The following is a 24,705-nucleotide window of genomic DNA, read 5'->3' as shown; positions in this document are numbered from 1 at the left end:
TCAAATGGTGTCAGAGGGATACCTGGGATGATAGCCCTCTGCTAAGTCCTCTTTCATTAATCGGATTTTGTCACTTCTATAATAGCTTTCGGCCTTAACTTTTAATTTAAAAAAATACCCCAAGATTTAGCGATGGTTCGGTGTCAATGCCACTGCCGAATAATTTTCGGTTTTGGCGACTTGTCTTCCACCGGTCTACGGTCTTTTGATCAGCAACTGTAACAAACGAGAAGCCCCCTAATTAATGACCAGCACTACCGAGATTTATGTGTGTCATTAAAAAGACAGTACACCCACTTTCTGGACCAGCCAGAGGGATCGGACTCCACTCACGTGCGGCCACGCTGCGTATGCGCAATGTGGCAAATTGAATGAGGAACGCGTCAAGATTCAGTAACCTTGCAGTTGCATAACATTCTATGTTACAGCCCGATTCATTTGCAATTGAATAGTCGAGCTAGTGCCGGAGCAGGGGCACGAGTAAGCAGGTAAAACAGGTCAGCCAGCCAAGTGAATGAGCATGGCACAGAAGTTTAACCCCAGCCCGAGTGCCGGAGGAGGCGGGGGAGCATACTCTCCGGTCTGTGTCACTGCTCTCCGGTCTGGGGCCCGATAACTGTGCCTCCTAGCTGGTTTCCGAGATCCAAAAGTATGTGTGAGTGTGCTAAACTAGCCAATACGATACATAGTCTTAACCTAAAGTCGTTTCGTTTTATTTTCTATTAGGTTTGTTTTCATATGCGAGACTGTTTTTGTTAATTCCGCAGCCAGGTCCGATCAGTTTGTGTTTAGCATTTGGTGAGCACAGGTGAGCCAAGCATCCGCTGGTATCTTCCTCCGAAGCTGAAAACCTTAGCAAGGATTACTAGTGATTTTTATAAGTGAATAATTTATTAGTTGGTAGTTTTGATATTTCTGGGTATTTTGTGGAGTCCGCTCCTTTATTTTCCTATCGCGTTGTTGACATCTCTTGAGTTACGAAAACTAGTTGCTTCTAACCGAAAAGCCACATTATGCAAGACATTTTTCGGCAGTTTCCCAATAGAGAAACTGACTACCGTTTAAATGGCTATTGTCCAGGTGGCGCACGATTTTCTTGGAGAAAATTGGTGGCTGTCATCGTCCATGCAATCCCCTCATTTACCGGATACTATAGCAAAGAAAATTTAACTGAGATCTGTGATGGAGATACCTCCGAAACGAAATCGAACAAAATCGTTAAACGAAGTTTTTTTGGCCCAAAGCTAAATAGTTAACATGGCCATGCTACAATCTTTTCGCCAAGTTATCACATTCAAGACTGCCCTTTTCGACACTCATTTCACTTTCTACAAGAAACCACGTTCGCTGTTGGAGTCTTCGGTCTTCGGCCATGAACTACAACTAATTGTTTTGATCTTGGCCAATGCTAGAGCTATTCAAGCCTCTTAATTTTAGGCCAAGAATAACAACAGTATCATAAAAAACTGGACCTCAAATTAACGCCACTTTTATGGCCAGTCACTGGAGTCTGGTTTGAGTTTCAGTTTCGGTTTCACTCGTCGCTCTGGCCGGGCCAACTACAAGATTATAGGTGTCTGCCATCCAGGGGATCCAAGTCCACAATTAGAAACAACCATAAAATCAGCCGGATAAGATCATTGGGTCAACTATAGCTACTTAATGTCTTTATTCAATTTTATATTAGATTTTTATTAAAAATTAGTCACTTTTAAAGGTCTGTAGTTCTATAACTACATCTTTCCATCCAAAGTTAAGGCTAGAAGTTTTAAGTTTTTCTGTGTCATCCTTAGAAGCCATCAGCCATGACAGCTAAACCAAAGTTCGTGTACGAGAAGGATGACCTAGGCACCATAGGAGAAGTTGACGACTCCGAGGTGGACCGCATTGCGCAGTGCTTCGAAGGACGCAGTCTGTTCATTACAGGAGGCACTGGGTTCCTTGGAAAAGTCCTGGTGGAGAAACTTCTAAGGTCAGTATGTTCAGGCGACTAATAATTAATGGGTGGTGTGTGGGAAAGCTATCTTCGCTGCACGTAGACCCCATTAATCCAAGTTGCTTTCGCTAATATGCATCATTATGACTTCCTACAGGTCCTGCGGTGGGCTAAAACGCATTTATTTACTCATTCGACCAAAGAAGGGCAAGGATCCGCAGGAGCGCATCAAGGATATATTCCAGAATGTGGTAATGTGTTGCAAATAAATGCGTTGTTAATCAAAATTAATTTGTGGCATGTGTGCTGCTCCTAGCTTTTTGACCAGGTGAAGCAGATGCGTGGCGAGGAGAAAATCCAACAACAGGTGAGGGCCATAGCCGGCGATGTCCTGTCCCCTGGCCTGGGCATCTCCGAAGAGGATTTGGAAACCCTGCGGAACGAAGTCTCCATTGTATACCATTGTGCGGCCACTGTGCGGTAAGTTTTTAAATATTCTATAAATTATTTTTGGATGGTAGAATATTACTTTCAATAAACTTTTCCAAGATTTATATAGAATAGGATCTAAGATGACCTCTCACCTCTCATTTCCAGCTTTGACGAACCTCTTCGTAACGCTGTCTTTATGAACACCCGTGGTACCAAGTACATGCTCGACCTGGCCCTCACTTTGAAGCACCTGGACTTCTTCGCCTACTGTTCCACGGCATACTGCCACCTCCATGTGAAAACTCTTTACGAGAAGCCCTACGACCCACCAGCGAATCCTCACAAGGTGATGCAGGCCTGCGAGTGGTTGACGGATGAGGAGGTGTCCATTATCGAGCGAAAGGTTCTGGGGGACATTCCCAACACATATGCCTACACAAAGTCCCTGGCAGAGGCCCTGGTGGTGGAGAAGTTTGATAAACTGCCCGCTGTAATCCTTCGACCTTCGATTGTGATTCCCATCTGGAAGGAGCCTATTCCCGGATGGACGGATAACATTAATGGACCCACGGGACTCCTGATTGGAGCTGGAAAGGGCGTCATCCGGACAATGTACTGCAACTCGTCTGGTTATGGTGACTTCCTGCCGGTGGATATTGCCGTGAATGGTATTCTGGTGGCCAGCTGGAGGAATATAAGCGCCGGTACTGATGCCACCAACCGGGTGGCCCACATGACCTCCTCCAGCGAAATCAAGGTTTCTTGGGCAGAGATCATTGAGCTGGGACGGTGGGTGATTGAGAACAAGGTTCCTCTAAACGGTGTGGCCTGGTATCCCGGTGGTTCAATGAAATCCAACTACTGGGTGCACTTCATCTGCATGGTTCTGTTCCAATGGATGCCGGCACTCTTTGTTGACGCTCTGTTGTGGATCCTTCGATACCCTCCGGTGTTGTGCCGCGTCCAGAACAGGATTTACAAGGGATTCGAGGTGTTCGAGTACTATGCCAATAATGTTTGGAGTTTTGACAATTCAGAGGCGGTGAAGCTTCGAAAATTAATGAATAACAAGGAGCGTCGAACCTACGTCATAGAGAAGATAGAGCTGGACCTAATAGATTACTTTACCAACTGTGTGCTTTGCGCCCGTCGGCTCATCCTGAAGGAATCGGATGAGTCTATTCCGGCTGCCAGGCGACACATGAAAGTGTAAGTTAAAAGTTTCTTAAAAAACGATACTCATCATTAATAAATTCTCGATCTCTTTGCAGTATGTGGGTGGTGGACAAGGTCTACAAGGGCATCTGGATATTCGGCATCCTCTATATGCTCTACCGCTGTTTCTTTGCGGGCTGAAACTATTAAATTTCAATTTCGGAGGATAATCTATTAGTTTAGTTAAGTTCTTGAGACCAAAAGATGTGCCCTGCCCAAACCATGTTAGGTTAGATGTAATTTTTAAGTGGTGATGTAAATTGAAACCTAAAAAAATTTTGTACAAAACAGAGTAAATAAAAACAAAATATATAAACCCATTTTCATCTCTTTCAATTCGGGTCAAAGAATTCAAAAAAATGCGCCCATGTAAAAAATGAGAACAAAACTATCGAAAACTACTGTAAACGATTTTGATAAAGATTAATGGTGAATGATTCTTCGATTCTAAAAATGTATTAATTTTTAAAAATGGATCTCCTCTAATAAAGATGTTAGCTTTTCTTAATGGTTTTTTTTTTAATATCAAAGAATTTTTTACATTGTAATTTTACACGATAAGAAAATACCGTTTCTGTAAAAAAATATCGATAAATTAATGTTTTGATATATTATCAAAACCCTAATTTTGGTATATTTGTGATAACCTTTTTGAATGTTGAGGAATTTGTTTAAGCCACATTTTCTCCGTCCCCGCACAATGTCCTGCTTTTCACAAGTGCTGAACCCCATAACCGGCGAGAACTCGTGGCAGGAGCGGGAGGATGACTACGATTACCACCAGGAGGTGGCCAATGCTGGATTCGGCGACATGCTGCACGACTGGGAGCGGAACCAGAAATACTTTGCTGCCCTGCGGAAAACAATAGGGGAGATGCGATCTGCAGGAAGGGAAGTCCACGTCCTGGACATTGGCACGGGCACTGGAATCCTCTCTATGATGGCTTTGGAAGCCGGTGCCGATTCTGTGACCGCCTGCGAAGCATTCCTACCCATGGCGAACTGCGCCGAGAAAATCCTGGCCGCAAATGGAGCTGCTGATAAAGTGCGGCTCATTAGGAAACGTTCTACGGACATTCAAATTGGCGAGGATATGCCACGAAAGGCCAATCTTCTGGTAGCTGAGCTGCTGGATACAGAACTAATAGGCGAAGGCGCCATAGGAATCTATAACCATGCCCACGACGAGCTCCTAACAGAGGATGCACTGTGCATACCAGCGCGTGCCAGGTGTTACGCTCAGGTAGCTCAGTCCCCACTTGCGGCGCAATGGAACAGCTTGAAATCCCTGGCCAACCTCGATGGCGAACCTCTGCTGCAACCGCCCGAGCAACTGAAAGGATGCAAGGGCGAAGCGGGTCTGCATGATGTCCAGTTGTCGCAGCTGCCAAGTCACACTTTCCGTCCCCTTACCGACCCCGTGGAGATCTTCCAGTTCGACTTTCAACGTAAAAAGCAGAGGGAGAAGAAGCGGGATCAGCTTCTGGAAGTGCAATCAAATCAGCCAGGCTCTGCTGAACTCGTCTTCTACTGGTGGGACATCCAACTGGACGATGGTGGTGAAATTCTGCTCAGCTGCGCTCCCTACTGGGCACATCCGGAAATCAAAGACCTGGCCGGCAAAAAGGGCAAGGATTTGCCATTGCCTAATGTGGTTCCCTGGCGGGATCACTGGATGCAGGCCATCTACTACATACCCAAGCCGCTCCAACTGCTAGAAGCAGGAAAATCTTTCCACTTGAGCTGCCATCATGATGAATATTCCTTATGGTTTGATGCTCGCGCGGAAGCGCCAGCGAAAAGTGTCAGCCGACATACTTGTACCTGCGATCTGCATATGACATACTCCAGAAGTAGGATTGGTCAGATGAACCAATCTACCCGAAACAAACGCTATTTGCGGTACCTGGAGGAGAACATAGAGGCGGAAAAGTCCAAAGTTTTGGTTCTTGGCAACGGTTGCCTTTTGGGTTTGGCGAGTTCTGCTTTAGGAGCCGCATCAGTTCATCTCCACGAACCTCATCGATTCTCGCGAAGGCTGCTTGAATCTATTGTGCAACATAACCAACTAAAGAACGTCCAGTTTGTGGATAAAGTAGAGGAAGTGGAGGATTCGGAGCTAGGTGGAATTACACATGTCTTTGCAGAGCCATACTTCCTCAATGCAATCCTTCCATGGGACAACTTTTACTTTGGAACCTTGCTGGCGAAAATTAAGGAGAAACTGCCTGAAGACGTGAAGATATCGCCTTGCTCCGCCAGAATTTATGCTCTCCCTGTAGAGTTCTTGGATCTGCACAAGATTCGAGCTCCTGTAGTCAGCTGCGAGGGATTCGATCTGAGGCTATTTGATGAAATGGTAGAGGTAGGAAAAACATAAATTCTAAAGAATTTAATATTTCGTTTCTTACTTTATATCTTTTTTTGTTTCAGAGGTCTGCTGAGCAGGCAGTTACTTTGGTGGAAGCCCAGCCCTTGTGGGAATATCCCTGTCGGGCGCTGGCCGAACCCCAGGAAATTCTTAACGTGGATTTCCATAAATTTAGTGAGGAGCATCACCTCAAAGGAACCATAGAACTGAAGCAGTAAGCTTTATTTTATGAATAGCTGAGTAAATTAACTAAAAACTCTTTTTTTTCAGTCCTGGCACCTGCAATGGCGTAGCACTGTGGGTGGACTGGCAGTTAATCAACGACAGTAGTCCTAGGTCCGTAGTAAGCACGGGACCAAGTGAAGAAGTAACTCCGGGAGAGTTTGTAAAGTGGGACATGTTCGTCCGGCAAGGAGTGCATTTTCCTCAAAAAGCCAACCAAACCATCAGCTCGCTAGACTGGAGCACCGACTTTAAGCCACTACTGGGACAGCTCTCATTTACTTTTGGCCAGAAAAAGCCGTAGAAATCCGAGGGGGATTATATACTTTTATTCACATAAATTTGGAAAAACGCAGCAACGCACAATGAACGTCAGGGAAATACATAAAACGAGTGATATAACGTAGTCTAGTCCTTGGGTATCTCCTTCTCCATACGGGTAAGGACAATGTTACGGTCAGTTTGGGCAGATGGACTGGCCACTTTGACTCCGAACTCGCCGCCACGGAGCCGCATGCGCAGGTCTAGGGCACGAATGTCGGTCATAAGGGCATGCTGCTTGTTCTCAAGATCCACATCGATGCGCTTGGCATGCTCCTCCAACAAACTGAAGTTGGTCTTGCTCTCATCAATCTTTGCCATCAGCCGGCGACGGACTTCGCGCAGTTTCTCGACCTCCAGGCAGAGCATGTCGTGGGCCTGGTCCATGCACAGCTCCATGCCAGATCTCTGGGCACGATTTTCCAGACGCGTCTCCGCCAATTTAAGGGCGTCAACCTTGTCACGAAGGGCTTGCTCCGAACTGCGGATCTCGCACATCGCCCTCTCCATCTCCTCCTTCATCTTTGTCTGCTGCCACTCCAACTCGTTCCTGGCCCGCTGGGTCTCGAAGATGCGCTTTCGAATCGTGTGCTCCGCCCGTTCCATCTGAGACAGCAGCATGTTGCGTGCCTTCTCCCGGCACACGAAGAGCGCCTCCCGAATGGCATAGGTGTCAGCCAGCTCATTCTCCGCCAGCAGCTTCACGTTCTTCACATGCTCCAGCCAGGTCTCGTAAGAGCAGGAGCTGAATGGCAGTGATAAATATAGGTGTGTGGTTTAAAGCTACATACTCACTTTTTAGGATTCCTGGTGGGATCCGGTTTGTAAGAGATATTGGCCGCATTACGGTCTAAGGCCAACTGAGACTTGTCCAGCTCCACTGCCTCCACCTTGTTCTCAATCTCCATGCCGATTTTGAAGCGCACCTCCTCCAGACGCGTCAGCTTTTCCCACGCCTTTTGGCAACGATCTGCGAGGAGTCGTTGATTGTTTTCCAAGATAGCCAACTCGTTCTTGATTTCGGTATCAGCTTCATCATAGGTGATCTCGGAGCCAAGTCGTCCATCGCGCATAGTCAGGCACTCAGCTATCACCGAAATGGGACCTGCCAACGCCTCTAGCTCACGCTCTGTGGCATTCTTCTCCTCCATCAGCATATCAATTTCTCGTTCTATCCTCTCAAAGGTCTTGGAAATGATGTCCTTCCAACGATTCAATTCGGAAATCCTTTAAAAAAGACTCCAAAGTCATAACCAGAAACCATGAAGACCATCTTTGGGGACTTACCGATCCGTCAGTGCCTCGTTAGTTTCATAATTGGCCCACACGCTCTCGATCCTGGTTTCGTTCCTCAGGGATCTGGATGCATGACGAATCGCAAAGGCATCTGCTCTCCGGGCATCTGCAATATTTCGCATCTGATTCAGCCGGGCATACCAGTCCGTCAGCGAGATATGCTGCAATGGCTTCTCCAAGGTGGTCACCGAACGGAAAGCCATCGTGGAAGCTAATTTTTGTAATGGGGTGGTTGTGCAAAACTATAAACTACGAAAAATTATTTTTCTTTAAAGAACTTTACTGAATTTGTCCTTCCAACTGAAATTCTCAACTTGGACTGAGGAAGTTACCCCGATTCCAAAGCATTGATTTCCATGTTTGTTTGGTCAAAGACCACTAGATCTCCAAGGCGTTTGGGTCATTGTCAGGGACGACCGGGATTGGTTTGTTTGATTTACTTTGCAAGAGTGCTTTATAAAATAGACAAAATTTGTATATTTGGTAAATCATAATTAATAAATTCTAAAATCCGAAAAAATTTGTTTAAGTAAAAAAAATTTAGGTGGTTAAAAGTTAAGCTTTAGTTTCAAAATTTTGTTTAAAATATGGTAAAGATCAGTTTTTTTATATTTATTCTTAAATATGAAGCATAATAATAAATATTTTGTATTTTTTTCGTTTAGTTTTTTAAAAAATCCGCCTTTAAATCATAATGTAACCGTGTTATGTTGGTGTAAGTGTGACCATACCGTGGTATCTTGTTGCTTCGATAAAATGTCCATCCCTGGCTCCCGCACACACGTGTTTTTCTTTTCGTCGGTACAGCGTTTTGATTGCCGCGTGTTAATAGGAGACGGTCCAGATTTCTTTTAAAGTTGTATTAAAAAGTTCAATTACAGCAATAAAAAATGGGCAAACCAGGTGCGCAAATCCATAATCCATCGAAACTGATCAAATCAGGCGATGAAAAACCAAATATATCTTGGAAACTAACCTCTTGATCTATGGAATACTGATAAAATGTGATTTCTTCATAGGTTTTAGTCCACGCGGTGGCGGCGGCGGCGGTGGAGGAGGAGGCGGAGGCTTCCGTGGTCGTGGCGGCGGCGGTGGAGGAGGAGGAGGAGGCGGTGGCTTCCGTGGAGATCGTCGTGGAGGTGGCGGAGATCGTCGTGGTGGAGGCGGCGGTTTTGGAGGCCGTGGTGGTGGTGGAGGACGCGGTGGCGGTGGCGATAGGCGTGGAGGAGGTGGCGGATTCGGAGGACGCGGAGGTGGTGGTCGTGGAGGCGCCCGTGGTGGTCGCGGAGGCGGCCGCGGTGGTGGAGCAGGTGGCTTCAAGGGCGGCAAAACCGTCATCATTGAGCCTCATCGTCACGAGGGAGTGTTTATCGCACGCGGAAAGGAAGACGCGCTAGTCACCAGGAACTTTGTCCCCGGATCTGAAGTCTACGGCGAAAAGCGCATCTCTGTTGAGGTTTGTATGATTTGTACTTTATTAAAGATTACCTTGATTGTCGATGATGAGGTTGTGCAGGGGTACAGAACATGGCATCATGTGGCCATGAGCACTCTTGGCGACCACCTGTGGCTGTGTGCACTTCAGGTGCACGTGAAGCAGCTGTGGGTGCTCCAAGGCGTGCTTAGATTAATGCACAACTGAGCTCCTAACCCAAGGAACTGTTTTCCCTTCTTTGAAGAGTAGATTCCTAATAATTTCAATTTCTTTGCAGACCAATGGCGAGAAGATTGAGTACCGTGTTTGGAATCCCTTCCGCTCTAAGCTGGCCGCTGCTATTCTCGGTGGCGTGGAACAGATTCACATGCCACCCGGTTCCAAGGTCCTTTACTTAGGTGGCGCCTCTGGTACAACAGTATCGCACGTTTCGGATGTGGTGGGACCCGAGGGTCTCGTCTACGCTGTAGAGTTCTCCCACCGATCTGGTCGCGATCTGATCAATGTTGCCAAGAAACGTACCAACATCATCCCCATCATTGAGGATGCTCGTCATCCCCACAAGTACCGGATGCTGGTGGGCATGGTGGACACAATCTTTGCCGATGTCGCCCAGCCGGATCAGGGACGAATTGTGGCGCTAAACGCCCAGCACTTCCTGAAAAACGGCGGTCACTTCGTCATATCGATCAAGGCCTCCTGCATTGACTCGACGGCGCAGCCCGAAGCTGTCTTCGCCGCTGAGGTGAAGAAAATGCAGGCCGACAAGCTGAAGCCGCAGGAGCAGCTCACCCTGGAGCCTTACGAGCGAGACCACGCTGTGGTTGTAGGCGTCTACCGACCACCGCCCAAGCAGTAGGAGCACAGTCCTATGCCTGGTTTAGTTTTAAGCTATATTGTACCAATACAGTCGTGTTGTATTAAGTTTTCTTTTTAAATATAAAACCATAGTTTTAAAGACAAATCAAAATGCAAACTATTTTTGTAGCAAAAGTTAAAAATACACAAAAGCAGAACAAAAAAGAGTAGACATCTGTGGTGTCCAACCTAGTTAACAAACCAAACACATAACTATAAGCCGCTGGGTTTAAAAGATGTATGAACTGCATATGATTACAAATTCACATATTTTTAACAAAATAAAATAAAAAAAAAAACAAAAATAATTAAAAGATTAAAAATAAACTATCGCTGCGGACAGGATTCGAACCTGTGCGGGTAGAACCCAATGGATTTCAAGTCCATCTCCTTAACCGCTCGGACACCGCAGCTGGTTTCAGAGCTTGTCAAATGCCTTACTTAACCGAAGACGGGGGTTGAAACCTTCTTTTGAGCCTTTTCGATCATTTCCTGATAATAAGGGTTAAAGATCAACCCCTAAAACGATTTAGTAGTGGCTTTATAGTTGAATTGTTCGAGTTATAGACATATTTCTTATAAATCTGAAATACGGTGGGCTTGTGTCTTTGCTAAATAGAATTTTACATCTACATTCTACATAGCCATGTAATATACATTTAAAATAAACCTTGTCTTGTTAATGTTCTATTTATCTGGCTCTCTAAATAAACAAGTAATTTTAAGGCAATTAACTAATTTTCTACAAAAAGCTCTTAAACTTAAAATAATGTTTCCCCGGATATTATTCTTAGAACAATTCTTACAAAATAGAATTTTTAAAAAATAAATACTTGCCTAAATGATGTTGTCTATAAAATATGCTAATGAAAATCTTATAGTTTTTAATTTTTAGTTAAAAATTAAGTGACTCTTTTTCTATATTGCCACATCCACTGTAATGTTCTCTCCCTTCGCATTACATAACCATTTGACGCAGCAGTTCCACAAGCTGCGGTGTCCGAGCGGTTAAGGAGATGGACTTGAAATCCATTGGGTTCTACCCGCACAGGTTCGAATCCTGTCCGCAGCGATAGGGCTTTTTTGCACAATTTTTAATTTTACTTTTTTATTTTAATTTTTAATTTACTTTATTTAGCCGTTCTGTAGCGATCTCATAATATAACAATATAGAGCATAGAGCATTTTTCTCTTTTTCGATACAATTCGACATTAAGCTTAGCCTACGAATTCTCCAGAGCGGGTGCCTGAAGATTCTGCCTCGCAAAAGACACACAGATCATAATCATTTACTCATACGTAGAGGACATTTTTTCGTTAAACTTTTAGGTCTTAGCAGCTAGGATAAAATCATAATCGCATTGATTCTTGAATAAATTTATATCACCAAATTCAGCGGCTCCTCGCCTAGGGGAGTCTACAACTTGGCGCGCTTGGGCACGCCGATGGCCTCCAGAACGCCGCAGGCTTCCAAATGCTGGAAAAGCATCTGCAGATACTCTTCGCGGTGGCGCATGTAGTGGGCAGCGTGCTGGGAGCGTTCCCATTGCTTGAACGTTACCTTGATGTTGGCACGCTCCCAATTGTCGCTGACAGCACGGTTGGAGGATGGCGGACCGATCGGATCGTTGTCCGAGACAAAGAACAGCGCCGGAGCCTTCACCAGGGTCGAGTGGAACATCTGACTGGAGCGCATGTAGTGGATAGTGGCCTGGTTGTGGAATGTCTTCAGGTGGTACAGGGTGTAGTTCCTCAGAGCACTCTGCATGCGTTCGTTCTTGGGGAAAATCGACTTGGGCACACCCACCGGAATCTCGGTGATGTCGGCGGCACTATCCCAAACCTGACAGACAAAGCGGTCCAAGATGGGTCCGTATCTATCCATGTCGCGAGACATCTGCAACATGATCTCGCCCAGCTGGTAGGCGCCCACAGAAAAGCCATGCATTACGATCGGCTCGTAGGACTGGTTGTTTTCCAGAAAACGAAGAGTCTCTGCAGCAACCACCTGGATGGATTTAAGATAAACTGTTAGTTACTGAGTGACTAGATACTAACTAAGGAAAACCAACCTGAGTTCCTTTAACAGGCCACAATAGCTGCCAGGGTGTGATGTGCACCACCATCACATCGAAGCCCATCTCCGTGTAGATCTGGGCGTACTTCTTCAGGTGCTTCTGCTTGGCCATTAGCCAGGCCATCATCAGAACCAGTGGGTTGCCCGTTGGCTTCTTGAAGGCCAAAGTCTTGGGATCCACCTCCACAGGGGTCTTGTTGTTGGTGTACAGCGTCATGTTCTTGGTGATATCCTGCGAGGATATCTGCCGGCGATTCTTCAACGGGGCCATGGCGCTCTGTGTTTGAAATGAATACATTATCGTGGATTCTCGGAATGCATTTCAAATGACATGATTAGTGGGGTTAAACGAACGACAAGCAAACAAGTAGATTAATTTACATTATTTAAGCTAAAGTATTTTTTAATGGCTCGTCACAAATATGGAAGCCGTCTAGACCTTTACGGTTTTATAAAGTAATTCGTTTGGTTTGGATAGGTCCAGTCGGGAAATCAATCGCTTGGCGATTAGATTAGGAAAGTACTTGGCATCGCCTGATAGGTTAGAGTCTGACGACAGGTGGGTTAGAATTCGAAATCCATGCAAATTATGGGGCACACTTGATAAGGTTCTGATTTATCCACGAAACAGCTGGTGACCTTGAGAGAGAGCCACTGAAAACGTGTTGATAAGCGCTAGTTCCTGATTAGATTACTGCAGGTATGCGTGCGATTTGAGAAACCATATGTGTTTCAGAACGATATATTGGGTTGCACGATCACTTTACACTTATTATAAACTTGATCAAATACTTGTAGTCATAAATGTGTTTAATTAGACTAAATACCGTTTGGCTGTGGCGAATAATCAAACAATTGTTTCGAGTTGGCGACAGGTTCGCCAGAAGGCCCAATACTAAATGAAGGTGGTGCAAAGGTTTTAGGTTCTTTTTTCTACATTGTCGGGAAGCTAAGCCACCTGATAGCACCATGGATCGGAAGATAGCCCAGCGCAAAATCGAACGATAAGCAGTTGCAATTTAGATTACTGAAGGACCAGCCAAATCACATTCTGACCTAACTATTTGAACAAAAATAACTCAACCCAGACAAAGATAAATTGAATCTCCGAGAGATACTTTCACTGGGACATGACACTTTGAACTTGAGCGGGGGGTTCAAGGCCACTCACACGTTTCGCCCGGTGATAAATTTTCAGCAATATAACCGCCAATATGACCAGCAGCGTAATCTCAATAAGGAAGTCCATATTGGAATAAATGATAGAGGCAGGTGCAACTACTGTGATAGACTGACTGATCCACAGTACGGACTATATATCCACGTATCCAGTGGAACGATCGTGGATAGTTGAGCGGAATTGGGCTGAGCTTACATTCCCTCGGAGAAAATAGTTATTTCAGCTGGTGGTCATGGTGTGTGTGTGCCCGGTGGGTGTAGTGGGATGTGTGTTTCTATTCATATTTTGCGGCATTGGTTTAAATTACATTGCGGCACTGGAAGCCTCGGACCCCTTCTGGATAAAGATAGCAGAGTCTGTTGGTTATGAGACGGATTATGATAAAAATTTAACTCAAATTGAGTTTAAAGTTCCTTAATGAAGGCCTTCTACCCTCAAAAAATTTGAAATTATTCTAAAAAAAAATACCAAAGAATCTCATACCTGGATATACCCTTTCAAAAATTAGATTCAGACAGAATCAGCTTGACGTCTGGAATCCAGAGAGAACCCGAGAGACTCTGGGAGCCATTATGATTTGAACATGGAAAGCTATATAGCAATTGAGCGATCTCAACGCGAGGGTGGTTTCAAAAATATTCAGCTGCACTCCAACATATGGTACCAACGATATCAATACCCCAACAACCATAAAATTTTCTGGTTAGTTCAAGCGTTTAATGTGTCGCTACTAATTGCAGGTCATTAAAAAATGTAAATATGTTTTAAAATACTTAGAATAAGTATACAGAAGGGAAGCTAATCTGAACCAATTATTGGAAAGAGGAGAGAGGTGGTAGGAGATAGGGAGCCGAAACCATTTGCCGGGTTCAAAGTACAAGAAATACAATTTATTCAGTCATGCAAAAAGTCACAAAGTGCACAAATAAATAAAAAAAAGACGAAAATGAAACCTGCATAACAAGAAACCTTTTACGAAAGTTCAATCACAGATCAAGAGACATGCTATTTAAATGGGTTTAAGGGTATATCAATAGATAAGGTGCGCTGGACTTTGTTCAGATAAAATCGCATAAAGAAATGCTTTAAGAAAATAATCATTAAGTTGTAACGTATTTAAAAGTCATTAAAAAATATATTCTACCATCATTTTGTGAAAATGTACGACTATTACTTTCATATTTTTAAGTGAGTTTACGTGTTCAATGGGATACTTTCAAGCCCTTGCACTGGGATGGGGTGCAAAGGTTTCTCGGTTTACTCTTGATGCTGGGCGATAAGCTATACCCCCTGAAATCAGTACGGAGAGTCTGGTGTTATGCTTACATGTTGACCCGGCTGCTCCTGCGGACGGTTGGCTTGCAGGCTAGCAAAGTTCCGGACCAGGGGGCGCTGGATCTCCCGATACTCCGCCAGCGGGCGCTGGAGCAGTCCCTGGGTCTGGCAGCCACCGAAGAAGCTATCGGCGTAGACATTCTCGTACGGTACGGTGCCCCGGCTATTTTGTGCTGCATGAGATGGGCGTTTGGGGGTTGCGGTAAGCGAAGACAATTATAAATAAACGGAAGCAGACTGCATATGAGAGAGGCACAATTACCACCAAAGGACAGGCCCACGGCCAGAGTTGCGGCTGTCCGGCCGGCGGCGAAGGGTAGGCTCATCGATTTTCTCCCCGCCGTTGCGTAAAATGCCGTGCGAAAGAAGTGGGCAGCCATCGTGGGTGCGTTTCGATTTTTGACGATTGACTCGACTTTTAACAGAGGTGCTACTGGCACAAAAGCGGTTGGACAGAGAGACTGCAAAATTCACAATTCGTATTCGTATTCATGTGGGTTCCAATTCTGCAGTCCCGCACACACGCACACTGGGCTGGGTACACCATACACATACGCAGTACCCATACGAATACTGGCCACTGCACACGGATCGAACTTTGTACCCGCTGCGATGCAGACGAGTCTCAATTTGAGTTAAATTGATAAATTTTGTGTCTTCGGACTGCTCAGATTCGTTTCTTTGCAGAGTGCGTGTGTGCGGGGAATTCGGGGCTTCGGGTGGAGGTATGTGGTGCGGATATTGATGATTGGGCTTGGGGCTGGACACGGACACAATCGATCGCGGGCAACTTACGCTGGCGACGTGCTCCCGTGTTTACTTTGTTTGGAAAAATAAATTCAATTCCGCCCCCAACCACAACTGTTACCAGTGATGCCGATAGATTTATCGATAACCTTTGATGTACATATGTGAGACAGGGTTGTAGCGCAGCTGTGGGAGTGTAAATAAATAAATAATAACAAATGGAGCACGAGGTGGCTGTTGCTGGAGAGGATCTGCCTGCGGTGGAGATCAAAGCCAGTCCAAAGCTTAAGCCCTCGGCTAACACGGCCATCAAGTGCTTAAAATGCGACAAGGTCTACATATTCCCGGCAGACAAAGACGACTGCCTGGCCCACCTTTATATGGAGCACCGCCTAGTGATAGCTGATGTAGAGGACATTGCCCTTATAGAGGATTATCTGCAGTACTGGAGAAAAGAGTTTCAAGGTAGGTATATTTGGAATAATTATCTGAGTCTTTACTTAAGCCCATGACTATTTTCAGACCATGAATTCGAACAATATTGCACTACCATGTTCCTGGACCAGCTGCCAGATGGAAAGTATTCCAAGAACGAGAAATACTACTTACTGTGCGATATCCTGCCCCAGGACTTTGAGTTACGGCGACGTCTTAGACAAAAACGCTTAAGTGAAGCTCTCGAGCGTCACCAGTTCGAGCTGACAGACAGGACATTTTCCAAGGAGTGCCTGTTCTGCCGGACTGTGATAAAAGGATTGAGAGCAGACTACCTAGACCACCTTTTTGATAAACACTTTCTGCTGGTGGGCAAGCCGGAAAAGCTGGTATATGTGGATGAACTCTTGGACCAGTTAGAGGAAAACCTGAACAATTTGGTGTGTCTGTACTGCGAAAAGATCTTCAAGGATCGGCCCACGCTCAAGGAGCACATGAGGAAAAAGGGACACAAACGGATAAATCCCAACCGAAGAGAGTACGACAAGTATTTCCTTGTCAACTACAACCGCAGTTCCGCAGCTCTAACGTCGCGAAAACAGAAGCCCCGCCAACAGCAAAGACAACCATCTTCTTCCGTGGACTTGGAAACTGGCAGCGTGGACTTCGACAAACACTTTGCCAGGCCGGACTCGGACGGGGAGCAAGATTCGGACTGGTCTGATTGGGCGGCGGATGGCGAACCCAGCTCCATCAAGTGCCTATTTTGTCCGCATCTCGGAGAGTCCTTTTCCGCCCTCAAAGAGCACATGATTGCCGAACACCGCATGGATTTCGACCAGGCGACCAGCTCTTTAAACTTTTACCAGCGCGTCAAGGTGGTAAATTACTTGCGCCGGCAACTGTGCATGCTCCGCTGCGCATCCTGTGATCTCCAGTTCGATGAGCTGGATTTACTGACTGAGCATATGACCCAGGAGTTGCACTGTGGGATTGGCAACCGATCGTGCTGGGACAAGCCGGAGTTCTTCTTCCCATACATAGAGAACGATGGGCTTCTATGCGTGCTGGATGACTCTACGGGAGATGATCCCGAAGCTGATGTGCGCATCATCTCCGAGGACAGTGTGGCTCAGATTAACAAGGAAGCAGAGCAACTATCCCTGGAGAACTTTAAGCTGTAATTGTACATTTCTATGTAAATATAAATCGTAATATTGATATTTAACGATATTTGTTTATTCTGAAAAAAATTTTTCAAGTTCGTACATTACAAATTATGTTTTTTCATTTAAAGCTTTACCTTTTTATATTCTGAGATTTAAAAAAAATCTACATTGTCGCTGAAGGGTTAAATATTTTGGTAACGGTGGTCACTCTACAGAAACCAGTGTTTCAAAACGCGTTTTGGTATTTTTTGGACCATTACCAGACTGACATCATTCCCTTGCATAAATCAAAATAAAGAGAAACTAGGACAATATACAAATTATGGAGGCCCTAGACATCCTGGAGAAGCGCATCGATGCCCTGACGAGGGTCCTGGGTCCTGTCCCTGAGTCTGACGCCGGTGAAGGCGTAGTGGACGCCCTTTGCTCAGCTCACGCACTTTTGGGCGAAGCCACCACAGGAAGTGCCCCTCTCCAAAATTGCGTCAAGCGAGCTTCTGAACTGGAGAAATACTTGGATCCTAACTTCCTGGAAGAGCAACAGCAGGTGCGGTCCAAGGAGGTCTACCTGCATGCCGTGGCACCCGAACTCCACACGCAAGCCGAGCAGCTGGACAGGATAAAGCAACTGGAGCCTGCCCTGGGAGCCGAGTACTTCCGCAGCATTCCCAGCGAGTGCTTGGACCAGCTAAAGCAGATCACTCAGAACAATGGGGAGTACGCCCAGCAGAGCGAGCTCATCGAGGAGAGCCTGGTGCTGGCCATGAAGCGGTATGGCGAGATACAGGCGGGACTGCTAAGTTCCCTGGAGTCCATGAGCGAAAGACTGGACCAGGTGGAGCAGCGTATGGAGCAAAAGAAGAAGGCCGAGCTCAACAAGAATGTGCCTCCAAAGGATTGAGGGGCAGCCTCTCCTGCCTAACAGACTGCTGAAAGTATTTTTACGTACCTGTTGTTACGGTCATGTGGCAATAGGAATATTAGTTTTTTAATCAATTTGCTATCAAAAAGGGTGACCAAAAGGTAATCTTTCAATTGTAAGTTTCCAATATTCAATATTATTTAAAACTAGCACAATAAAACACTATAAAAATATTCGTAGAAAAAATCCTTAGTCTTTATTTTATACATTTAACATTTAATTGTTCTAGCAACAATATTACCGAATGTAAGCCTAGATGAAATTCGGATGGGACTCAACCAATATCCATTTTTCTAAATTGGGCACATTCTCTGGCTCAAGCATTATCTTCTAGAATCGCAGCTCGTTTCTCTGGATTCTCTCGTAAATGGAGGAAGTCAACGGCAGATACGTTCCATCCGCCTGAGCGTAGAAGAGCTCGTCCTCGATGACCTCTGGGTTGAAGCCCTGCTGTTGCAGCTCCACCTTGCGGAGCTTGAATGTGCCGGTAAGGTCAATCTTTCGCAGGAATCTCAGGAACTGTGGCCTTGCATAGCTGGGTAGCGCTTTGGCCAGCTCCTCGGCCAGATGGCTGACCTTCACCTCCCGTGTGGGATCATAGATGGCCGCCATGCCGGCTCTTCCCTCGGTGTGTGGAATGCTGACGCCATATACGATGACATCCTTGTAGCCAGCCAAGTTACTGAGTTGTGCCTCCACCTCGCTGGTTGACACGTTCTCGCCTTTCCAGCGGAAGGTGTCCCCGGTGCGGTCCCGGAAGAAGAGATAGCCCCTCTCGTCAGCTATCAGCAGATCGCCCGAGATGAAGGCCATGTCCCCTTTCGAGAAGACATCGCGTACCACCTTTTTGGTGGAGGCCTTCTGGTCCACATAGCCCAGGAACTCTCGGCAGGGGTTGCCCTTCACAATCTTGCCTATGAAGACTCCGGGCTCGTTGACGCCGCACCGCTCGCAGAGACCCTTCTCATTCCTCAGCGGTTCGCCAGTGTGGGGATCTGCCTTGATGATCGAGATGGGATAGATCTGCGGCAGGATCCGGGATATGAAGCCGATGGCACCCACTGTGCTATCGTTGTTCATGATGTTGGCGTTGCCCTCGGTGGCGCCGTAGAACTCTCCCACCTTGGCAATGCCGAAGCGTTCCACGAACTGAGGCCAAATCTGGGGACGAAGTCCATTACCAAATACCATTCGCACCTGGTGCTTCCTATCGTGGGGAGCAGCCGGCGTGGCCAGGATGTAGCGGGCCATCTCGCCAATATACTGGGCAATCTGGGGAAGAATTATAATCTATCACAGAAGATCCAGAGAAGATTTAAGAAACTATCCTACCGTGCACTGGAAGCGAGCGCAGTCTGCAAAGTATCCCGATGCACTAAACTTCTTCCGGATAACCACCGTGGAGCCAAAGAGCAAGGCCTGACCCATACTCATCACTCCGCCAGCCGTGTGATAAAGAGGCAAGGGAGTATAAAAGACATCCTCATCCTTGAAGCCCAGGGCGTAGTGGATTCCAGCAGCGATGAAGAAGTAACTAAAAAACTAAATCAATGAAAATCCAAAGGAAAATAAAGTCCATAACCAACCGTGAATGGGTGATGACTGCTGCCTTGGGCAATCCCGTGGTTCCCGAGGTGTAGATGTACACAAGCTTGTCCTGATGGTCTGCTCGAGAAGCTCCAGCTGCCACCTTGTCCTTGGCAGCTGTGTCCAGGAGACCATTCAGTTGCTGGGCCAGTCCCTGGCTAAGGCCCTCGGAAGCCACCACGTCCTGGGTAGCCTCATCGTTGAACTGATACAATCCCACATGGGCAGGCAGGTCCTTGGCTATGTCCATCACCGCTGATCTGAAGTTGGCTCCATAAATAAGAGCTGTGCACTGACCCACAGTGATGCTGTGCTGCAGCGATGCTCCTCTGAGATTTGTGTTTATCAGCGGAGTGATCACTCCGATCTTGGAGAGTCCCAGCCAGGTGGCCACGAATTCGGCGCGGTTCTCCATCAGCAGACCCACCACATCGCCCTTCTTGTAGCCGTGGCTGTGAAACACATTCGCGACTCGGTTGGCGTGCTCATTCACCTGCCGGAAGGTCCACTGCTGGGACTCACTGACGATGGCCAGTTTGTCCGGCTGCTTGGCCACATTCGCCTCGAAGATGTCTCCGATGTTCAAGTTCTTCCTTTCCTGCCGCTTCACGAACACCAGGACACGAATATAGGAAATAAGGGCTCTAAAAAGGAGTAGTTTTAAAAAGAATATCATTGGGGGGATCTGTTTCTCTTACATTGTATCCCTGGGAGTGGTTACTGCTGCTATGTAGAACCACCGCCATCCTGGTCGCACCAGAAGACTGGCCATCAGGCTGACATAGATGGAGGCCAAGCCGTACCAAGGACTCTGGTAATAGAACACCAAGGCGGTGGCTGCTGAGAGGGCGGGTGCCAGAATCCATTGAAGAACTCTTCTCCAATTGGTCTGCTTTGGGGGTTTGAGGTCTTCCGATGGGTCTATCGCAATCGTTACCTAAAAAGGAAATATTTTACTCCTTGAAGTATTAACATAAAGTAGCCAGATAATCAAGAGAGGCTTGGCAGAGCAAATATTTAAGGAAAAGAGTTGCTTGCATCACTCATACGCCTCGTGTGCTTGGCCAATTCAACTGACAGCGAGTATGAACCTTTTTCCCTGAACCCTCCCGGTGAAGTTGATTCAAAGCTTTTCCTGATCTAAGTGAATCGCTAATTGCTTGTTGTTTAATTTTCACTCTAACGCCAACAGACGCATAACTTATTCCGCATTTGATCAATTGGCACTTTATTTAAGCAATTTGCAAACAAAAACCAAAATAGAGAAAACAAACATAACCAACAACAAAAATATATACAAGTTTGGGTAGATGTGGACTAGTGGCCGAAACGACGGCCAGTACGTCCGGAGGAGATCTCGTGGAAGTGCTGGAGCGCCTTCTGCTCGGCATCCGCTGACAACCGGTTGGACAAGTGGATCAGAACGCAGATGATCAGAGCCGAGATCAGTCCCAGCATAAAGAACACGATCTAACCGTGGCGATATCGGGGATGTACAGGTTGATTAGAGGGAGGTACCTTCCGCCTACCTTGTGCCAGAGGGCCAGTCGCTGCTGGGTGGGCATTAGGCCGCCATCCTCCACCAACGGATCACTGTCGGTGCCTGTCATCATGTTACGCAAATCTTTGCTCAGCTCTTTTGACCCTTTGCGCTTGGTTGGCTCTGTTTGTTTGATTTTTTTTTTCGTATTTAACTGACAGTTGGTTCGGAGAAGTATTATAACAAAAATTTTGTAAACTTGGTAAGAATTCGACTGAAGTTTTGGCACTATTTTAACTTTATTTGCACTCCATTAGTCTACCAAAAACTTAAGGCTAAGTCTGATTTAATAAACAAACTTGGAAGTAAGTAACTCTGCTCCGTAATTCTTTTATAAGATTTCTAATTATAATTACCCCATTAGCCAAAAGTATCAGCCTTGATCTTGACTGTTAAAACATTCATTTTCAGTCGGCATTCTATACTTCTTTATAACTTCACCCTGATCTTGACTTTCAAACTACTTTAAATCTTTTATCGCGAAAATTCATAAGATAAGAGCGTAAATCTTTTATTGGAAGACCGATTAAAAGCCAGATCTGGCCAGATGACCGATCGCATAATACTCGAGACCCAGACCTAGTCCCGGTTAAAATCAAGTGGCCAAAAGTAAACTGGTTTGGGCTTTTTTTGCTGCTCGTAGTTGTATGTTTTGTTTGTGTGGCGACGTGAGTATTATTTGTTGTCAGATAAGGTTTAACTCCATGATGGGGATCGCCAGAGGTGGGGTAGATCCCCCCGGAGCAACAACAACTGACAAAGCCAATCGAGCGCGTACCAAAAATATGTATGTTGGCCACATTCGAGCGAGTCATCTCTGTCAGTGTGGTATTTACCTGTGCGGAGTTCAAGGCCGTCGAACTTGGGGCGGCAGCACCACCATCCGCCCCGCCATCCGTCGAGGTAGCAGCACCAGCGGTGCACATACTGTTTATTTTGGATTTAATAGGGCATCTACAGTGCCTGCTAAGCGGAGTTTGATTAGCAGCTTAGCTCGGTTTGGTCGGCAATTAAGTCGGTTGTCGCTTCAGGTGGTTTTTATTGTGGATCGTGGTTGGTGGCACAGCTAAAAAAAAATAGTTAATGAAAGAGATTCGATAAGAGATCTGAAGAAATTAAGTGTTTCTCATCTCATGAGAGCCATAAATTAAAAATTACTTTCCAATCAACCTTAACAAAAAGCCACTCGCATAATTTCGACCATTTTTTTTTTTCGGTGTGCACTTTCGGAGCGAAATTATAGGTAATTAGGCGACTGCCAACAGAGAAAAGGCGAAATGCTGGAGAAAAACAAGAGGTAACGATGTGGGGAACTTGCAATTGTGGCGCAGAGCCCAGGTGACACAAGATGAACAAGAAAAATTGCCTTTTTTGACTTCGGCTTGCTGCTTGGGATGCTGCGCCGCAACGCTTTTGAGTTCACCTGCTGGCCGAGATCGTGTGTGTTTTCGTGTAAGGCCCCAAGGTGAGATTTGGGTCCGCTGCGGTTCGTTTTGTTAATGCACGACGAATGGCCAACGTTAAGTGTAGTCATTGCTGGCCATAAACCCGTTAATGTATGGTAAACTTATTTTATACCCAAGACAATTAAGCCACGTTTATTAATGAGGAAGTTGGGTGGAGATTAAGGACGGTTCCTGCATTTAAATAGGAAATAAGTAGTAATAGAAGTGAGTCTTAATGAAATCTTGTTGTCGGCTCTTTGGCTTTGAGGTTGGGAAAACAGTTTGTCTTGTTCATCAACTTGGCCAGCGCATAAACATCTCAAACAGCCCCCAGGCTGACTCAAAACTTAAATTCCAGTCCTCGGGTTGTAAATTATTTTTTACAACATTTTGCCCATGCAAGCATTTAAAATGACTATTATTGTTATTGTTTTTCCTTTGTGTTTCTTGTTATTGTTATTGTTATTGCTATTGTTTTTTTGTTGTATTTTTTAAATATTTTTTTGTGTGGCATACATATACATATGTATGCACATGTGATCGGCAGACATCATTAAGAGAAGCATCCGAGAGATGCGGATGTTTGCGACGCTTCATCACTTTCACTGAAATCTTCTTCTCCTTTCTTTTGTTTAATTTCTTTGCCTTTTGTGGGTCTCCGACATCCCAAGCTGGAATCTTTCATGGGATTAAGATTTCGGATAAAGAAACCGCGATCATAAAAATGATGAGCTTAAATCGTGGCTAAAATTGCAGCGCACTTGATTAACTTGATGGACTGTTGCACGCACTGTATAGAATATAAATCACTTATAACTTAATTAAAACTGGGAGCTGTAATTTTAGGCCATTATTTTTCCGTTTTACAAATTCCACACAAATCTTATCTTTCAGACACTAATGGTAGGGCTTTGTATCTTCTAAAGGTGCTCACTTTTTTGGATTTCTTGAGTAGGAGTTATGTCTGAGCTGGGTTCGGAGTTTAAGCCGGTCGCGTCTTTCGGCCAACAGCTTCGTTCATCAACTGCGCCCAAAAAGCTAACCGCCTCTGCCTCGGCCGCTGCCACTGCTCAAGCTCTGTCGACGGCAACGCCGGCAGCAACAGGTCGCCAGCTCACACAGATACTCACCACCACCACCCAGGGCAGCACATCCAGCACCTGAGCCCAGTTAAGTGTGTGGGTTTTGCATTGTTGTCGGACTGAAAATTGTCAGTTGCAATTCTGATTTCTGTGTTTGCACGTGATTATGCCGCACATGCAACATGCAACATGTGCATTGTTTTTGGTTGGCTCCTTCTCGCCAAACGAGCTTCCTCTGTGGCCATTAACATGTCAACAACCACGCAGTGTCAAGAATGTGGCTCAAATGCTGGGGAGGGGTTTGGGTCTCCAAGGGAGGTGGGTGGTCGGTGGAGTTGCAGGGAGAATTGGCGGCTGGAAGACGGCGAGGAGGCAAGCTGGCGTTTAATTCAAAACACGTGTCTTACTTTCGGACTCTCTTTGTGGCTGTTGCCCTCGGCTACTGTCTGCGGATTCTTTGCAACGCATTTCTTTCTTCAAATGCACTGAGAACAATTTTCGTACTTGAGATGATTAATTGAAAAACATAAAACAAGTGGAAAAAGTTTAGTTGTTTAAAATTTCCATTCACTTTGCTAGTTTGTAGATGAATTATAAACATTTATGTTATTTATTTAGTTAGTTAATAAATATTACTTTCAGTAGACTCACACACACTCTTGCATAAACCATTGATGCGTTACCCCCACCCCTTGCGCCTTTATAACTCCGCCACGAACAAGTGCAACGCAAACCGTTTATTATATATCATTTTGCATGTTGATTTCTTTGGCTCAGATCACTTGCCATGACTCCGCTAAATTGTTATAAGCAGTCCGAGGTACTGAGAAGGAGATACTATTCGTAGACTCTATAAAGAGCTAGCTAAACAGCTAGCCCAGGGGCTTTCAATCAGGGGGTTTCAGCGAGCGGAAGTGGGTCAATTGGGTGTTGCAACTCTGTTGGGTTTCGACTTTGAACGACGTCTGAAAATATTTGGGCTCTCTGAGAGACAAATTTTATATTCCAAAAATAATCACAAAATTATACTAAAACCTCTTGATTAGTTAAAGTCATTATAATAGGTCTAAGTATTTATTTTATGACAAAAAAACTAACTT

At 45.5% G+C, this 24,705-nt stretch overlaps 8 protein-coding genes and 2 non-coding genes across 15 annotated transcripts; 6 read left to right on the top strand and 4 right to left on the bottom strand.

Moving 5' to 3' along the window:
• The first annotated feature begins 735 nt into the window (after window positions 1-735).
• LOC108124980 (putative fatty acyl-CoA reductase CG5065) lies at window positions 736-3,903 on the top strand. The gene is made up of 6 exons (XM_017240944.3): window positions 736-808; window positions 1,794-1,972; window positions 2,094-2,187; window positions 2,253-2,416; window positions 2,534-3,577; window positions 3,640-3,903. Exons 2-6 carry the CDS (start codon window positions 1,806-1,808, stop codon window positions 3,722-3,724), a joined length of 1,554 nt encoding a protein of 517 aa, XP_017096433.2. The 5' UTR covers window positions 736-808; window positions 1,794-1,805; the 3' UTR covers window positions 3,725-3,903.
• A 312-nt stretch (window positions 3,904-4,215) lies between these two features.
• On the top strand, window positions 4,216-8,081 carry Art7 (arginine methyltransferase 7). The gene is made up of 3 exons (XM_017241339.3): window positions 4,216-5,948; window positions 6,017-6,168; window positions 6,225-8,081. The coding sequence occupies exons 1-3, from the start codon at window positions 4,239-4,241 to the stop codon at window positions 6,478-6,480; spliced, it is 2,118 nt and encodes a 705-aa protein (XP_017096828.2). The 5' UTR covers window positions 4,216-4,238; the 3' UTR covers window positions 6,481-8,081.
• Window positions 6,484-8,206, bottom strand: LOC108125222 (tektin-2). 2 transcript variants are annotated; one of them, XM_070278145.1, is made up of 4 exons: window positions 8,077-8,206; window positions 7,785-8,004; window positions 7,293-7,724; window positions 6,484-7,242 (listed from the first exon to the last, which is right to left on the bottom strand). In XM_070278145.1, the coding sequence occupies exons 2-4, from the start codon at window positions 7,994-7,996 to the stop codon at window positions 6,585-6,587; spliced, it is 1,302 nt and encodes a 433-aa protein (XP_070134246.1). In that variant the 5' UTR covers window positions 7,997-8,004; window positions 8,077-8,206; the 3' UTR covers window positions 6,484-6,584. The 2 variants fall into 2 exon arrangements, with proteins under 2 accessions (XP_070134246.1, XP_017096829.1); XM_017241340.3 differs by having other exon boundaries at window positions 7,785-8,145.
• A 339-nt stretch (window positions 8,207-8,545) lies between these two features.
• On the top strand, window positions 8,546-10,256 carry Fib (rRNA 2'-O-methyltransferase fibrillarin). The gene is made up of 3 exons (XM_017240957.3): window positions 8,546-8,696; window positions 8,813-9,249; window positions 9,506-10,256. The coding sequence occupies exons 1-3, from the start codon at window positions 8,684-8,686 to the stop codon at window positions 10,085-10,087; spliced, it is 1,032 nt and encodes a 343-aa protein (XP_017096446.1). The 5' UTR covers window positions 8,546-8,683; the 3' UTR covers window positions 10,088-10,256.
• Window positions 10,257-10,417: 161 nt separating this feature from the next.
• Window positions 10,418-10,499, bottom strand: TRNAS-UGA (transfer RNA serine (anticodon UGA)). The gene has a single exon. It is a non-coding gene; the product is annotated as a tRNA-Ser (tRNA).
• Window positions 10,500-11,076: 577 nt separating this feature from the next.
• TRNAS-UGA (transfer RNA serine (anticodon UGA)) lies at window positions 11,077-11,158 on the top strand. Its single transcript has one exon. It is a non-coding gene; the product is annotated as a tRNA-Ser (tRNA).
• Window positions 11,159-11,370: 212 nt separating this feature from the next.
• Window positions 11,371-15,543, bottom strand: l(2)k09913 (lethal (2) k09913). 3 transcript variants are annotated; one of them, XM_017241330.3, is made up of 4 exons: window positions 14,941-15,076; window positions 14,670-14,851; window positions 12,159-12,440; window positions 11,371-12,094 (listed from the first exon to the last, which is right to left on the bottom strand). In XM_017241330.3, the coding sequence occupies exons 1-4, from the start codon at window positions 15,056-15,058 to the stop codon at window positions 11,504-11,506; spliced, it is 1,173 nt and encodes a 390-aa protein (XP_017096819.2). In that variant the 5' UTR covers window positions 15,059-15,076; the 3' UTR covers window positions 11,371-11,503. The 3 variants fall into 3 exon arrangements, with proteins under 3 accessions (XP_017096819.2, XP_017096821.2, XP_070134071.1); XM_017241332.3 differs by lacking the exons at window positions 14,670-14,851; window positions 14,941-15,076 and adding an exon at window positions 15,474-15,543; XM_070277970.1 differs by lacking the exons at window positions 14,670-14,851; window positions 14,941-15,076 and adding an exon at window positions 13,335-13,455.
• A 9-nt stretch (window positions 15,544-15,552) lies between these two features.
• Window positions 15,553-17,059, top strand: LOC108125213 (zinc finger protein 277). Its single transcript, XM_017241329.3, has 2 exons — window positions 15,553-15,890; window positions 15,948-17,059. Exons 1-2 carry the CDS (start codon window positions 15,644-15,646, stop codon window positions 17,042-17,044), a joined length of 1,344 nt encoding a protein of 447 aa, XP_017096818.2. The 5' UTR covers window positions 15,553-15,643; the 3' UTR covers window positions 17,045-17,059.
• A 292-nt stretch (window positions 17,060-17,351) lies between these two features.
• Window positions 17,352-18,025, top strand: DCTN3-p24 (Dynactin 3, p24 subunit). The gene has a single exon (XM_017241358.3). It carries the CDS (start codon window positions 17,352-17,354, stop codon window positions 17,928-17,930), a length of 579 nt encoding a protein of 192 aa, XP_017096847.2. The 3' UTR covers window positions 17,931-18,025.
• Window positions 17,817-23,542, bottom strand: Fatp2 (Fatty acid transport protein 2). Of its 3 annotated transcripts, XM_070277969.1 has the most exons (6): window positions 23,458-23,542; window positions 21,915-22,144; window positions 20,237-20,475; window positions 19,538-20,182; window positions 19,284-19,485; window positions 17,817-19,223 (listed from the first exon to the last, which is right to left on the bottom strand). In XM_070277969.1, the coding sequence occupies exons 2-6, from the start codon at window positions 22,002-22,004 to the stop codon at window positions 18,282-18,284; spliced, it is 2,118 nt and encodes a 705-aa protein (XP_070134070.1). In that variant the 5' UTR covers window positions 22,005-22,144; window positions 23,458-23,542; the 3' UTR covers window positions 17,817-18,281. The 3 variants fall into 3 exon arrangements, with proteins under 3 accessions (XP_070134070.1, XP_017096846.2, XP_017096845.2); XM_017241357.3 differs by lacking the exons at window positions 21,915-22,144; window positions 23,458-23,542 and adding an exon at window positions 21,068-21,266; XM_017241356.3 differs by lacking the exons at window positions 17,817-19,223; window positions 19,284-19,485; window positions 19,538-20,182; ... (1 more) ...; window positions 21,915-22,144; window positions 23,458-23,542 and adding exons at window positions 20,740-21,008; window positions 21,068-21,245.
• Between the last annotated feature and the right edge of the window lie 1,163 nt (window positions 23,543-24,705).

This window comes from Drosophila bipectinata, chromosome 2R (genome assembly GCF_030179905.1).
Source record: "Drosophila bipectinata strain 14024-0381.07 chromosome 2R, DbipHiC1v2, whole genome shotgun sequence".
In the NCBI taxonomy this organism is placed as follows: domain Eukaryota; kingdom Metazoa; phylum Arthropoda; class Insecta; order Diptera; family Drosophilidae; genus Drosophila; species Drosophila bipectinata.
The sequence above is the reverse complement of the archived record's forward strand: the minus strand, read 5'-3'. Positions and strand labels throughout refer to the sequence as shown.